We start from the raw sequence: 13534 nt of genomic DNA on the forward strand, positions 1-13534 counted from the left end.
TCCTGGCTTCTGTTTATCCATCCAGGCTGGTGTTCAAGAAGGTTCGCTCTCTGCTGGGAGGTCGAACGCGGGTCTTGTTATCAGGTGGAGCGCCGCTCTCGGCCGCCACACAGCGCTTCATGAATGTGTGTTTCTGCTGCCCGGTGGGTCAAGGATATGGCCTGACAGAGACCTGCGGTGCTGGAACTATAAGCGAGTGTAAGCAGTAAATGCAAAACTTGAGACAAGCCCCCCTGAGGATGAATTGCAACAGCTTTGGGGATGTTTTAGCTTTCCTCTAGTGCCGTCATCAGGTGAAAATTTGTATTTGTTTTTGTCCAATACTTTGGTTTATGACCAAGCACCTGAGAAAAAGACTTTCCCATCAGGCTCAGATGCACTTTGTGTCTAGCTCTCATTAGCAAGCAAACATTGTACCTGCTAAACATCTGGATGTTAGCATTGTCTTTGTGAGCTTGTTAGCATTTAGCTATACCACTGCTGTGTCAATGTAACAAAGCCACTATTGTGGCTACAGAATCTGCAATCCCAATGTCCCCCCAAAGGCCTTAAGCCCTGAACCGTCATAGACTTTGCTGAAGGTACCTGGTAAGTGTTTGAGTGTGAGAGGCTGAAAGACACATCACATTAACTTGTGGGTTCTGGACTTTTTATTTTACTTAAAAAGTAAAAATATATATCGAAATTAAAAAACAGGTCTACAAATGTACAAAAATATAAACTTATAATATTTTTAACTTGAGTAAGAGGTTTCAAGGGAAAAAATTCTGTAATGGTTGAAAAGCATATTACTTTTTTTGTTGTTTAATCAACTTTTATTAAAAGTGATTTAAGTAGAGAATGAGTTCTTGGAGAAAAGGTGAGATCTTGGGTAGTGATTTTTAGAAAATTTCTGTTTTAAAAAAATGCATGTTAATTTTCAGATATTCAAACGCGGAATTATCTGGATTATCATCGTCGAAACCGGAAAAGTTGCACATCATTGAGCAGTTGTGGGAAATCTCTTAGAAAATGTTTCCACAGCATACAAGTAGAGATAAACGTAGTGGGAGGACAAGAAGAGCGAAAGGGAATTTTACAGCACTGACAGGAAAATGGATGAAAGGGGAGTAATAAGCAGATCTATTGTGCGTGGGTGGTAGTAAACAGAGAAGGGAGTAGGTGATCTGTTTTGAACAGAATGACAGTGGTGTGGAAAAATCAACATTAGTAACAAGTCTGAGTAACGGGTAGTGTAACATTTTAAGCCTGATGTGAAATTTGTGCACATGATGTTTTGTAAAATAAGTACACGCGATTGTCTCCACACAAAAATACAGACATTCCATCTTCCCATAACGGGGAAATAATTTTCTTATCTCTTTATAATGTGCGTAAAATCATGCCACTCATATCTGTGGTGACGGTTTTGAACTTTGTAGCTTATCTGTTGGCTCTCGTTGTTGACGCGTACAGTTTGTCAAATAATGGAAGTCCTCCCAGCCTTTCCCAGGCAGACTAAACCACTGCCCGTCACTCTCCACTGTGGTCATTTGAGCCAGGAAAACACTGCTCTGTGCTCCTTTGGGACTGGGTTTCCATGGCGAGGGAACAAGTGAGGTCGTGTTGCTATGGTAATAAATTTCATTCCTTGATGCTAGCGTGCTTCCTGATCTTGCGTGTATGTGTGTGTTGTCTGTTCCAGTGTGGGATTACAGCACTGGGAGAGTGGGGGGGCCACTGGTTTGCTGTGAGATCAAGCTCAAAGACTGGGTGGAGGGTAAGTGAGACACACACAACCCATGATGGAATGATACACAGTGTCACGTGGATTCACAGGGACTCATATCAGTGCTGGTTGCTTTTCATGCTTCATCTCATGCACACACAAACACTTTGCACCAATCCATCCAGCATGAATCATTTCCCAGGCTCACGAGTCCATAACCTTGTAAGGAAAGCATACTTCTTTACTTCTTTTCCTTCCACTCCTGCAAAACCTCCATCTTTTTTTCGTAAGGGATCATAACTCATTTTTATTACACTGTTGAATCTTGATATTTATCAAGTTGACTTTATCGCTTGCTTGGCTCGCGGAGCAGAAATAGAGTTTAAAGTAAACATGTTGTCAGGGTCTTATCGCGGCACAATCATATATTATGTAGCAGAATCAGGAGAATTGAATGTTTGTCCACGTGCAGTTTTCCACTGAATTCAAACCCTTCTTTCAGGTGGTTACCGTAGCACCGACAAGCCACATCCAAGAGGAGAAATTCTGGTCGGCGGACCCAACGTAACCATGGGATACTACAAGAACGAGGCAAAAAACCAAGAGGATTTCTTCGTAGATGAGAACGGCCAGCGGTGGTTCTGCACAGGAGACATCGGAGAGTTCCACCAAGATGGATGCCTCAAGATAATTGGTGAGGAAAGGTGGATGGACGGATGAGGGTTGAAAGGAGAAGTGTAGTGGATACATCGCTGGTTTTATAGGTGCAGATTACCAATTGGGATAATCTGTCCTGCTTCAGATGCTGCTGCTACATCAAAAGCACAAATGATCAACATTGTGCCCCAGATTCCTGGATTTGTTCCAGGCAACCTCTCTGTTCCACTCCCATCCATCAGTCTGACAGGGAACCTTTTAACAAATCAGATTTTTACCTCACTTCCAAGAATTACTGTTTACTTAGGCAGAGACCATGAATATTCTTTGTTATCTAGATGACACTGGTCAGATATACACATGTATACACATGGAAAATGGGTCCTTCCCCCAGGTTTCTCCCTTCTTCTTATGAAATACAAGCAAGATAGCGAGAGATCTGATGTGTTCAGTGGAAACACGCATGTTATCACAGGCAGATTTCTCTGCTTGGTTTTCCAGACCGTAAGAAAGACTTGGTGAAGCTGCAGGCAGGAGAATACGTCTCCCTGGGGAAGGTGGAGGCCATGTTGAAGAACTGCTCTCTGGTCGACAACATCTGTGCCTATGCAAACAGGTGTCTGTGTTTGTGTGTGTGTGTGTGTGTGTGTGTGTGTGTGCAATGTGATGTTCAAATGTATACATGAATGCACAAATCATGAAACAGCTGGATTAGACTGTTTAGAACATTTTTATTGGCTCACATTTTGTCACATGTTCAGTTAGGTGTAAGAGGATCCTTCAAAGTTATTTTAGTTTAGCTTCTTTTCATTTACTTCCTCCTGTTAAAACTGCACTTGAGATTTGAAATTACTCCAATCTGAAGGGTAACACAGAATTATTAACCACTTCCACAGCTTTATAGCCTTTTTCAACTCACTGTTTTTTGTTTTACAGTTTGCAGATGTATTCGATTGTTCAGTCTCACCACTCTCATCAAGCCCTGCTTCTATCAACAGCTGGTAGCTGCATACAGCAGAAAGCTGTAAAGCTGTCTTATTCTATCCTCTGTGACACGGAACTTTGATTCCCACAAATTAATAGCATGCCTTTGGCTGCATCGAGACCTCTGGTCTCTTTATTGGACACACACCAGTTTGGCCCGCTCCACATCGTTCAGTTTCTCTCTCACGTGTATTTGTCTTCTCTGTGGACTTTCTTTATCAGCAGTGTTACAATGTTTTGTAATGTTGCCCCCCAAAAAACAGCATTTTGGATTTAAAATCAATATGTGACGGCCAATGTTGATATTGTGGCATGCCGCCACAAATAAACAAATCTGTGGGAAATCCTGCAGGTGTCAAGGCCACTGCTTGACAGTAACTGGTAGATGACTGAAATGCTTCTGGTGAAGCAGTAACATTACAGGATATAAAGCACCCCGGTGATCAATAGTTACTTCATATGATTAACACCGTATAATTGACAGGGGCTCCATGTACACATTACAGACCAATTTACGATTATAATGCCTCTGGGATTTCTTTTGACAAAGTAATTTCTGTTGCTGTCTAAACTTTTCTGTCTATATCTTTGGTCACCTCATCCATACTTATTATAACCTGTTTATTATTTTTACATTCTGTTTTTAAAAGCTGCTCTTACCGATATTTTTATACCGATAATGAAGAAAGTGAGCATGTAAGGTAAAGGTACAGAGTCCCCAGGGTCCTTAAAGGTGATTTTTTAAAATATATTTATAATAATTTTTGTGCACAAGACAATATTGTGTGAACAAGTTATTGTTGTCTTGTGCGCAACTGATCCATAACTAGATCCATAATTTGGGCGAGACAAGGTAACAGTGGTAACAATGACTTGTTCACGCAGTATAATGTCTTGTACAGACATGGTCATATCCTGTTTACACAGGATAACAACTTGAACAACATAAAAGTATCACCTTTCGTCTCAGCAACTGCACAGGTCCTCTCAGCTCCACACATATAAAGACAGGTTTGAGCCCAAAAGCACGACATTATGACAGCTGACCCTCTTTGCGTCTTTCAGCTCATTGTTTTGGTTTTCTGGCCCACAACTTCACTGTTTATGTTCTGCTACTAGCTAGTGAATTATGCTTAACGAGCTGGAAGCTAAAAGAACCAGAGACATTTTTTCTGAGGAGTTGATGGAGTGTAAAACAGAGCTGAAGTGAAGTCAATGTTGGACTTTAATCAAGTGGCTAGAGACACGACTCCAATGAATGCTAATGTTGCTGTTTTATATGTTACAGCTATGTGTATGCTCAACTTCTTCTGACCTCAAAATGATTAAAACAGCAGTAACCATTATCTTCTTATTTAAACATTAAACATTATAGATATTTTCAAACACTCAATGTCTTACAAATCTAAATTGTACCACACTGACAGAGCCTGAAGGTAATTCACTTAACGTCTATGACTGACGCACGCTGTTGGACTTTTAGAGAGATTGTAGCTTCTATTACACATTTAGATTTACTTAACTGATTTTGAAGGTGGTGATGCCTCCTGCTCCATTTGATACCATAACAAGCATTTTACACCTTGATCCTGATGATCATATTTCTGCAGCCTGAAATGTTTATTCAGTTGTGTGTCACTGTGCAACAGATAGTGTTTTAAAATAACTTGCAATCTGTTCACACTCTGCTCCGACACATGTTTTCATTTCCTTTTATGGGCAAATATCTCACTTGTTGAAGAACTGATGATTTGTGCACATACATGTTCCATCCATGTACTCCATCACCCTGCACGGCCAAACATCCAGTTTCCAGAATACACACAGATTCCAGCGTCACTTAACCCTGTTCTTCTTCCACTTTGACATGTTGTCTCCTCTTCTCCCACTCTGCAGTGATGAGACATACGTGATTGGCTTTGTGGTGCCCAATCAAAAGCATTTGCTGGCTTTGGCTGACCAGTACGGTATTCGAGGCTCGTGTGAACAGCTGTGCAACACTAAATCCATGGAGGAGCTGGTCCTCAAGGTCATCACTGAGGCTGCTCTGGCAGGTGAGAAGCGGTCAAAGAGGAGGTGAAACTTTAGCTCAGAGCTCCAGGTCGACATCGTCATGTGGGAACTTTTGCGAATTAATGTCTTGTCTTCTTCTCTTGTAGCCCAGCTAGAGCGCTTTGAGATCCCTCGCAAGATCTGTCTGAGCCCAGAGCCATGGACTCCTGAGACTGGATTAGTGACTGACGCATTCAAGCTAAAACGCAAGGAGCTGAAAACGCGTTACCAGGACGACATTGAGAGAATGTACGGCGGGAAATAACAAGGACCAGCACAGCATTGGTCATTCTCAAAAGCACAGACCAACACTCAACTCTGAACACTCCCAGTACCCTGTCACTGCTCTCCTATCTCCTAACCCATGAACATAAGAGCATCTCTCAAAGAAAGAAGAATAAGGATAGGGTGTTACCAAACTAAGACGCAGTTTTTACTTGAATTTGTAACTAAGACAGGCTGAAAAAGTGTTGAGGAAAACACAACAAATCCCTGTCCACTTGCTGCCTTTTTCCCTTTCTTCGCCCAGGTGTATGAACTCTGTGTGTAGAGCTTTATTGTTCCAGATGTGAGTTATGAAACAGATGGTGTGTTAACTGATGTTGTCTGTTGAACTCTTTCTGAGTGCCAGAGCAGAAGCTCAGGTTGCTCCGAAAGGTTTGTCACTTTGTGTTCACCCATGAGACACTAGATTAGTCAGGTACGTCTCCAAATTGTTCCTTTTAATCGTCTTCTTAACTTCTTTTAACTTAAAAGTTTCAAATTCCTTCTTCCTGCAGGTCAGGACACGGTTAACTTCTCTTTCTTTGTCCCATGTTTTGAGTTCTGTCAGGGGTTTATTTTGTCTCCCACCCACAGTCAGACTTCGACTCCCACGGTGGTGGGACGTTTCTCCTGCCAGCACATGTTGATACCACAAGCACAAAGTCATTTGAGGGCAAACGAGAGCATTTTGGTAAAAATTCCATCTCTTTTTTTTTTATTTTATTAAGGCCATAGTCCTTTTTTTGGGAAAACAACAGAAATCGCACCTGATATTCTTATTTAAAAATAAAAGAAACAAAGATGCAGTGTTGTTTAGTCTATTGTATTTTCCTACAGTGATAGAGTATAGTTTTTTATGTGGTGTACAGACCACACTGTGCAGAAAAATGCACTTTACTTGCTTGTATTACAGATGAAATGACTGTGTAATCATTGTCATGTTTGATAAATCATAGTGCAATATGAAAATGTATCATTTCTGTCCAAATAAGGCAGTTGAGTACAGATAGGACATACAGTAAATAAAACTGTGTCATTGTGGGTGGGGGCACTGGTTCTAAAGTTAGCACACTTTGACAAGTTTTTAACATTTATTCTGCATGACTGTCGTTACCAGCTTAAAGCCTTGTCACATATTTCTGTCAAGTGTGTGACTCAACGCGTCCATGCACGGCACAAACGTGGCCCTGCATCCCTCACCCTGTGACACCTGTTGCCTTTTCTAATCCCGGACTGATTTTGACTTTGATGTTTCTCCTTAAGTGTACATATTATGTATTTGGAGGAGCTGTGATCAGCAGAGAAGGCACATGTTTTGCCTCTATTTTAACTTAAGCTTTGTTATCATAGAGCAGTTTTGGCACTCCACTCCCTCTCTCAAGAGCCAGCCTTGTAAAATAAGTGCATCCAGCTATTTATTTGTAATTTGCCTTTGGAAAAATACTCAAATGAAGTAAATAAAGATTGTGTTTGGTCTACATGCAGGAGTCGTTTGTTGTTTTGGTGAAAAGCATTTAATATTTCTGCCACAATCATCCAATTCTTTTCTATTCAGTATATCAGCCTTGTTGGGTAAGAATCCAGTGCCTTTGTGACTAAAAGACAGACGGATGATGACGTTTATTTATGTCTGTACCTCTGAAACAAAGGAAGCGAGTGAAATCAGCTTTCACTAATTCAATAATAGCCACGTGTGACTGGAACCTAATGCAATTCAACCATTAAGGCTCACCATTTATTACGATATCGAGGTGTAAATTCTCCTGTTGTCAGACTGATCCTTGGCTGTGTCTGGTGAAAAGGGAGGAGATGAGATGGGCTATCTTAATTAAATCCGTCATAATTTTTAATAGAAAAGGAGCCACCCTTAGAATGACCCAGAATCACTACAAACTTGTACACAGTTAAATCAAACGCTGTAAACAGCAAAAAGATGTTCACTTTTTTATAGAATTTGATACTTATGCTCTCATTTTTCTTCTAAATAAGCTTTGTTTTCTGTCGTCCATGTCAGCGTCACAAAGTTGCTGTTGCATGCACTGAGCAGCTGCAGGATTATCTTTTGCTCATGTGTTACTAAACCTATGATGTTTCTGAAATCCGAGCTTTGACATAGAATCAGCGCTGCAAAAGTCATGCTTGAGGGAAAGTTAATATATCATGTCAAAATATTAAAAAGGTAAAAGTGAAAGTCACCCATACGAACAGCACACGAGTCTGATATTAATGTACTTCAGCATTCAAAGTCATTTTCTGTTAAGTCTTAAAATGACATGCGAACTTTGCATGAAATGTGACCGATGTCACTGAAATCGTTCAATCACTTTTTTTTCTTTTTTTGAGTGGAGTGGAGGTATAAAGACACAAAAAATGGAAATACACAAGTGAAGTACAGGTAGCTTAAAATTGTACTCAAGTACTGTACTTTATTGAGTTACATTCCATCACTGCTTGGAATTTTGCACTGGTGAAAAGTAACAGTACTATTATTAAATGCAGTACTATGCTTTAGAACAACTTTCAGCAACTCAAAACACTCACTTGAGTTTTTCTGTTCTGTGCGACTTCTCTGCCAGAAGTCACTCTATTATTATTATCTATTTCAGAATCAGAATCAGAAATCCTTTAATTATTTATGTATTTATTTAGTTGACAGTTACTGTTTATTTTTTAGATGAAGTCTTTACATTAGAAAATATGTTTAGTTAATACAGTAAAATACGATGCATAGTTAAAGGTGCAATATGTAAGAATTTGACCACCTGTTGAATTCATACCCGAAACAGAGGGCAGCATTCAACCAGAGTAACTGCTAAGTGAAGCTGCCGTTAGCGAGTTAGCTCAGTTAGCCATGCATCCAGTGGTCTGAACGGGAACTCAGAAGAACCAGAGAAGAGTTGGTGTTTACATGGCCAGCACAGGAGATTAGGACCTAGACTTGCCGGGGCTAGCTGGTAAGCATGCTAACGTCAGTCATTCCATCTAAACTGCGATTCCTTCCCAGTCTGTTTTCAACTAAAATTCTTCCATACTGCACCTTTAAAGACTAATATTGGTTCTTGTGCAAAAGATCTTAGTACTTAACAAATGTCCCCTCCGACTCACTGTAGATCATCTGCATGTCAGTTTCCCTTATGGAATCATGATCTGTCTGTCTCCCCCCTCATGCACTGGTGGTGCGTGCAGTGGTGAGTTTATGGGAAACAATGAGTTTTTTATTGGAGTCTGTCACTTCCAACATGTTGACTGACTGTTTTGCATGATTTTATTCATAGGCTTTAGGCTCATTTGCAAGGAAATGGAAAAATCCTGTGTGATGGAGGAGGAGAGCATTTATTGTTTGTGCTGCAGAACAGTACAGAGGCTTGATGGAAAATAAGGAGACTGATCCAGTGTGGCGTTTGTAGATACAAGCGAGACTCTAAGATTAATTCTCATTTCATCACCAGTTTCTAATCATTTGGCGTTCCTCCTCTAAATGTTCTTTTCCATCACATCCCCTCAAGGCCTCTTTTTGTTGGACTCTAGAGATGATGTAGTCATCGTTCAGTAAGTTAAGTTTAATATACTCATGGGTATTCAATGATTTCATCAGATCTCTCTAAAGGCCACGATAATGTTAAAAAGATACTCAGCTTTTTCGTATTTTTTTTTTTAGCATGACTTCCCTTCAGGGCTTCCATAGACACAGGACTCATCTTACAATCAGTCCCCATCACGTGACTCATGATGACACTCCAGGGTCTCTGTATAAATAACTTCATCCTTTTAGTCTGTGCTCCAAACTCCACAAGAGCTGCAGGAAGATAGAAGCGGGAACGTTTCACATGAGACTTAGCTTTTCAGTTTGGTGAGTAGAGAATTTGACTTTATCATTATTGTTTATAGATTGTTCGTTTAGTTTTATATAAACTTTGTGTTGACTTTTTGTAACTTTCATTAAACATCTCTGGAAAGTGTTTTGTTCAGCACAAAAAGTGAAGAAATGCCAAGCTAAAAGATAACATAAGTGCAAACCTTCAAACAGTATATTCTTATGAGAGGTTTTTTATTTAGGTAACATGATGGAAACTTAAAAATATATTTAAACGTTGCATTTCAAAAAAAATAATAAACAACAAGAAACTGTAAACGGTTTGTACTGAATGTCATTTGCAAAAGTGAAGCGTTTTAACTTTTTTCCACTCATTTGAAACCTATCCTTGTGCGTAAAGTGTGCGTAAAGTTGACCCATATATTTATGGATCTCCTCTATCTTTTCCAGCGCACTTTCTAGGTCGTCCACTTTGACTGCACTGAAAACATGGAGCACCTGGACAACTCCACAGCATCACATCAGAGCACCGCGGACCCCCAGGCGGACAAAAGCGACGGGAACGCGTACCTGTACATATTAATAGTCATGTCTTTCTACGGAGTCTTCCTCTGTGGTATAATGCTGGGCTACTTCCGCTCCAAAAGGAGAGAGAAGAAAAGGATCAACGTGTTCACGCGCCTGGTGCACGAGGAGGAGCAGCGGGAGTGGGGCGCGCTGCCAAAGAAGCACAGCCTCACCTTTCCCGCCGCCGTGTCGGGACTGCGCTCGGTGCAGGTGTCCCTGCCTTTCTGCGGGAACCACGGCAACCACTTTGGACATCTCCACTACGAGGGCGCGCTGCCCTCTCCGCTTGCGTGCGCGCTGTGCACGGAGCAGAGCAGCATCAGCTCCCTGTGCTCCTCCGCGGACACGCGCTTCGCCATAGAGGAGGAGACGGACAGCGGCACGGCGGAGGAGAGCACGAAGGGGGCGTCCGAGAACAGCGGAGATGACTCAGGCTGAGCTCCGCCCAGAGACACTGACACTAAGAGGAGAAACATCACCTGTAGAGAAGACCAGGAGGTCCTCAAGCGTCTTATCACAGAGGCCCGAACTTCAGCAGCAACTCTTAAATAATCTCAAAATACCCTCCAAACCATCTTCATCCATGATATTACATCGTACAAGGGCTGGATCAGAGTATGAGGCCGGTGTGACACGTGTTAGGCGTTAGTCAGTAAGTAGCTGACAGGTTAGAGGGGTCAGTGGTCCAGAATAGTTTTTTAAATATGTTTTGAACTGATTTCAAACATTTTTACATGACCTCTGCTCTTATTTCTGACAGTATAAACACATCTTGACTCAATGCCACGCCTCACCATACCCAGCAGCGTCATGAAACCACACATGCACACCACACACACAACTGTTTTTACTTTAAGCATAATTCTGAATGACAAGATAATATAGGAGAGAGTGAAACATATAACGAACTGGTCATTTATACGTAAGCCAACAACTTTATTCATCCCTGTGAGGGTAGTTGCAGGGATATGCAGCCGCTCTCCTCACAGGTCAACATAAACACATTTAAGCACACAGTTAATATCACAGCTGAAGCTATATAGGCTGGATTTATTAATAAATACATTTATAGATAAATGTATGCAAATATATCTTAAAACAAAACGCGTAGTAAAGCTGTAAAAAAAAAGATACGATATTATATTGAAAATAAAACATATTCTGTTATTTCCATGTATCACTCTGACTTTGCCTCATTTGGTGGTGCGCCCCCCCCTGCTGGAGCCCCTCCTGACGCCACAATGAGAACCAACCCACTGTTTTGGAGTGATGACTCACCCTGCAGGGGAATGAGTGACAGACTGGCTTTTTGGCTGTTTGGACTGAACTTGACTCGCTCTTGCCAACATGGCCTCGAGTGTCAAAAACGTACCTGGAACCACTTGAAAGATTGTCCTTAAAACTAAAATGTATTTGTTGTAGCTTCATGACGGACACTGTTCATACACAGTCAGTGATGTAGGTTTACTTGATGAAAGCATTGCACTGTACATATTGTTTGTATTGTTCACTTTGTGAGGCTTAATTTAAGACCGAGTCTTTGTAGTGTTTTTCTGAAAAAATAAATGCTCATAAACTGATGTAAGCCTAATTTTCTTCTTTTTGTTTGTTGTGCTATGATGTTTCACCAGTAGAGAGCGCTCTTGTAGTGCTGTCTTACTGTGGTTTCTTCAAACAAATAAGGAAGATGAAAGTGAGATAAGGCGAGGGGAAAGAGATTCTATTATTACCATGTTATTTTTAGAGATAGCCTACATTCGATCATTAGAATAATGCAGAATAGGGCAGATAAGAACTGAATCAGTCCCACCAAAGCGCTCAGTACAGGAACTGATCTTTTTAACTCATGTTCTTAGTTAAACCTGTTTCTCACCCTCCAGATGTTACACAGCAGACTGTCCCAATCATCCCAAATATGTTCCAGTGTTTAGAACTGACCATGTTCAAACTTTTGGTGGAAATTACGAAGCCTGATAGAAAGGAGATAGTTAATTTGTTCATTAATTAGTTTTATTTCATACGTCATGCAAAAGAGCCCTGAGGGACATTTAAAGGAGACCTATTATTCCCTTTTTTCAGTGTGTTACATAGGTTCTCGTGCATGTAAGAGAGGGTTAGTACAACAGAAAATGCTGCTCCTATAACATCTCGTCAATAGTCTCACCTTCAATTCCGTGACTTTGTGACATCATTCTACGTCACCATGTCACACATTTACATACTTTACATCTAGCGGCTAGTTTGGCTAGTAAGAATTAATTTAGCACAGCTGCTCTGTTGTTGTGAGCGGTGGTGACTCAGGTGTGTGTGAGCTGACCAATCAGAGCAGACTTGGTATTTGGGAGTGGGGGCCTCCTTAAAGAGACAGCAGCTAATAAAGAGCATTTCAGACAGAGGGGGAATACAGTAATACAAATACAATACAATAATACTTTGTTTTTTGAGCATTAAAGCATCAAACCTGCTTTAGTAGTAATCCAAAAACAATTTTGAAGCTGAAAATGAACATAATACGTCTCCTTAAAAACCCATGAGACTGGATTATCACACCCATGACGGTCTGACTGAGGTTTTTCTCATCTCTCCTCCATGTCTGAAGATACAGACACCTGGAGGCAGCTTCACGTTCTCTGTTCCTCCAAGGCAACGCTCTTTTTGTTTCCTCTCTGCTGCGTCACTCACACACACACATTAACACACAAACACAGGCTATCAGCAGCGCTGCAGGCTCTCAGTCCCTCAACTCACCACAATGACAGCTCGCCACACCAACGTAAGCAACAATAATGGCCAGAGGGAATACAAACACGGATTTTATGACGTACATGTATTGACTGTGTAATAGCCCCTATAGGCCCAAAAGGTCTCTGCAAGATCCCGGGTTGGATGAGTGTGTGTCTGTGAGTTTCATCAATCTCTTTCTCCTCTTTCATTCAGGCATTTTCAATTTAGTGTCATTGTCAGTAATTCTAGGTGAGCTGAATGACTCGGAGCGTCATTAGGTACAACGGCTGGCAGGAAATCAGCGACATTGTCATACAATATTTGTGTATGTGTTTTTAACTTCGAAAGACATTATCCTTTTTTTAACCGACCTCCTGTCAGTTATACAGAGGATTTCACAGTTTAAAGCCCTCTCCTTCAGTTTTTCTTCCTGTCTAACGGTCAAGGTTCTTTCTCAAACAGAGAATGGGGTGTGGTTAATAATCGTGCATAGTTATTACCATTGCAACCAGACTGTTCCATAGAACACAGATAGCATCAATATTAGCATGGGCAGGCAGCATAAATATTAGCAGAGATAGTGATAGCTGTCACTCAAACTCAAACTTCCCCCTCTGCTCTTCTTTTCGCAAAGTTGCTTGGAGTGTTTCTTTGTCTTCGTGGTGGAGTTTTTCCCAGGACACTGACTCTACAAAGACCTCAGCTGAAAGTTGATCTCTATTTAACTAATTATGTGACTTCTAAAACCTGTTGACTGCATATGT

General features: G+C 41.0%; 2 protein-coding genes across 2 annotated transcripts in view; both read left to right on the forward strand.

The window, feature by feature from the left end:
* The window catches only part of acsl3a (acyl-CoA synthetase long chain family member 3a), a 31086-nt gene extending 23943 nt beyond the window's left edge, over window positions 1-7143 (forward strand). The window contains exons 9-14 of the mRNA XM_073462387.1: window positions 26-198; window positions 1685-1759; window positions 2211-2402; window positions 2867-2981; window positions 5246-5403; window positions 5509-7143. Of these exons, the coding sequence (XP_073318488.1) occupies window positions 26-198; window positions 1685-1759; window positions 2211-2402; window positions 2867-2981; window positions 5246-5403; window positions 5509-5666 (871 nt within the window). The 3' untranslated portion in view covers window positions 5667-7143. The remainder of the gene's footprint in view (window positions 1-25; window positions 199-1684; window positions 1760-2210; window positions 2403-2866; window positions 2982-5245; window positions 5404-5508) is intronic.
* A 2334-nt stretch (window positions 7144-9477) lies between these two features.
* Window positions 9478-11626, forward strand: kcne4 (potassium voltage-gated channel, Isk-related family, member 4). The gene is made up of 2 exons (XM_073489589.1): window positions 9478-9515; window positions 9930-11626. Exon 2 carries the CDS (start codon window positions 9969-9971, stop codon window positions 10482-10484), a length of 516 nt encoding a protein of 171 aa, XP_073345690.1. The 5' UTR covers window positions 9478-9515; window positions 9930-9968; the 3' UTR covers window positions 10485-11626.
* Window positions 11627-13534: the final 1908 nt, after the last annotated feature.

Source organism: Pagrus major, chromosome 2, assembly GCF_040436345.1.
Source record: "Pagrus major chromosome 2, Pma_NU_1.0".
Lineage (NCBI taxonomy): Eukaryota > Metazoa > Chordata > Actinopteri > Spariformes > Sparidae > Pagrus > Pagrus major.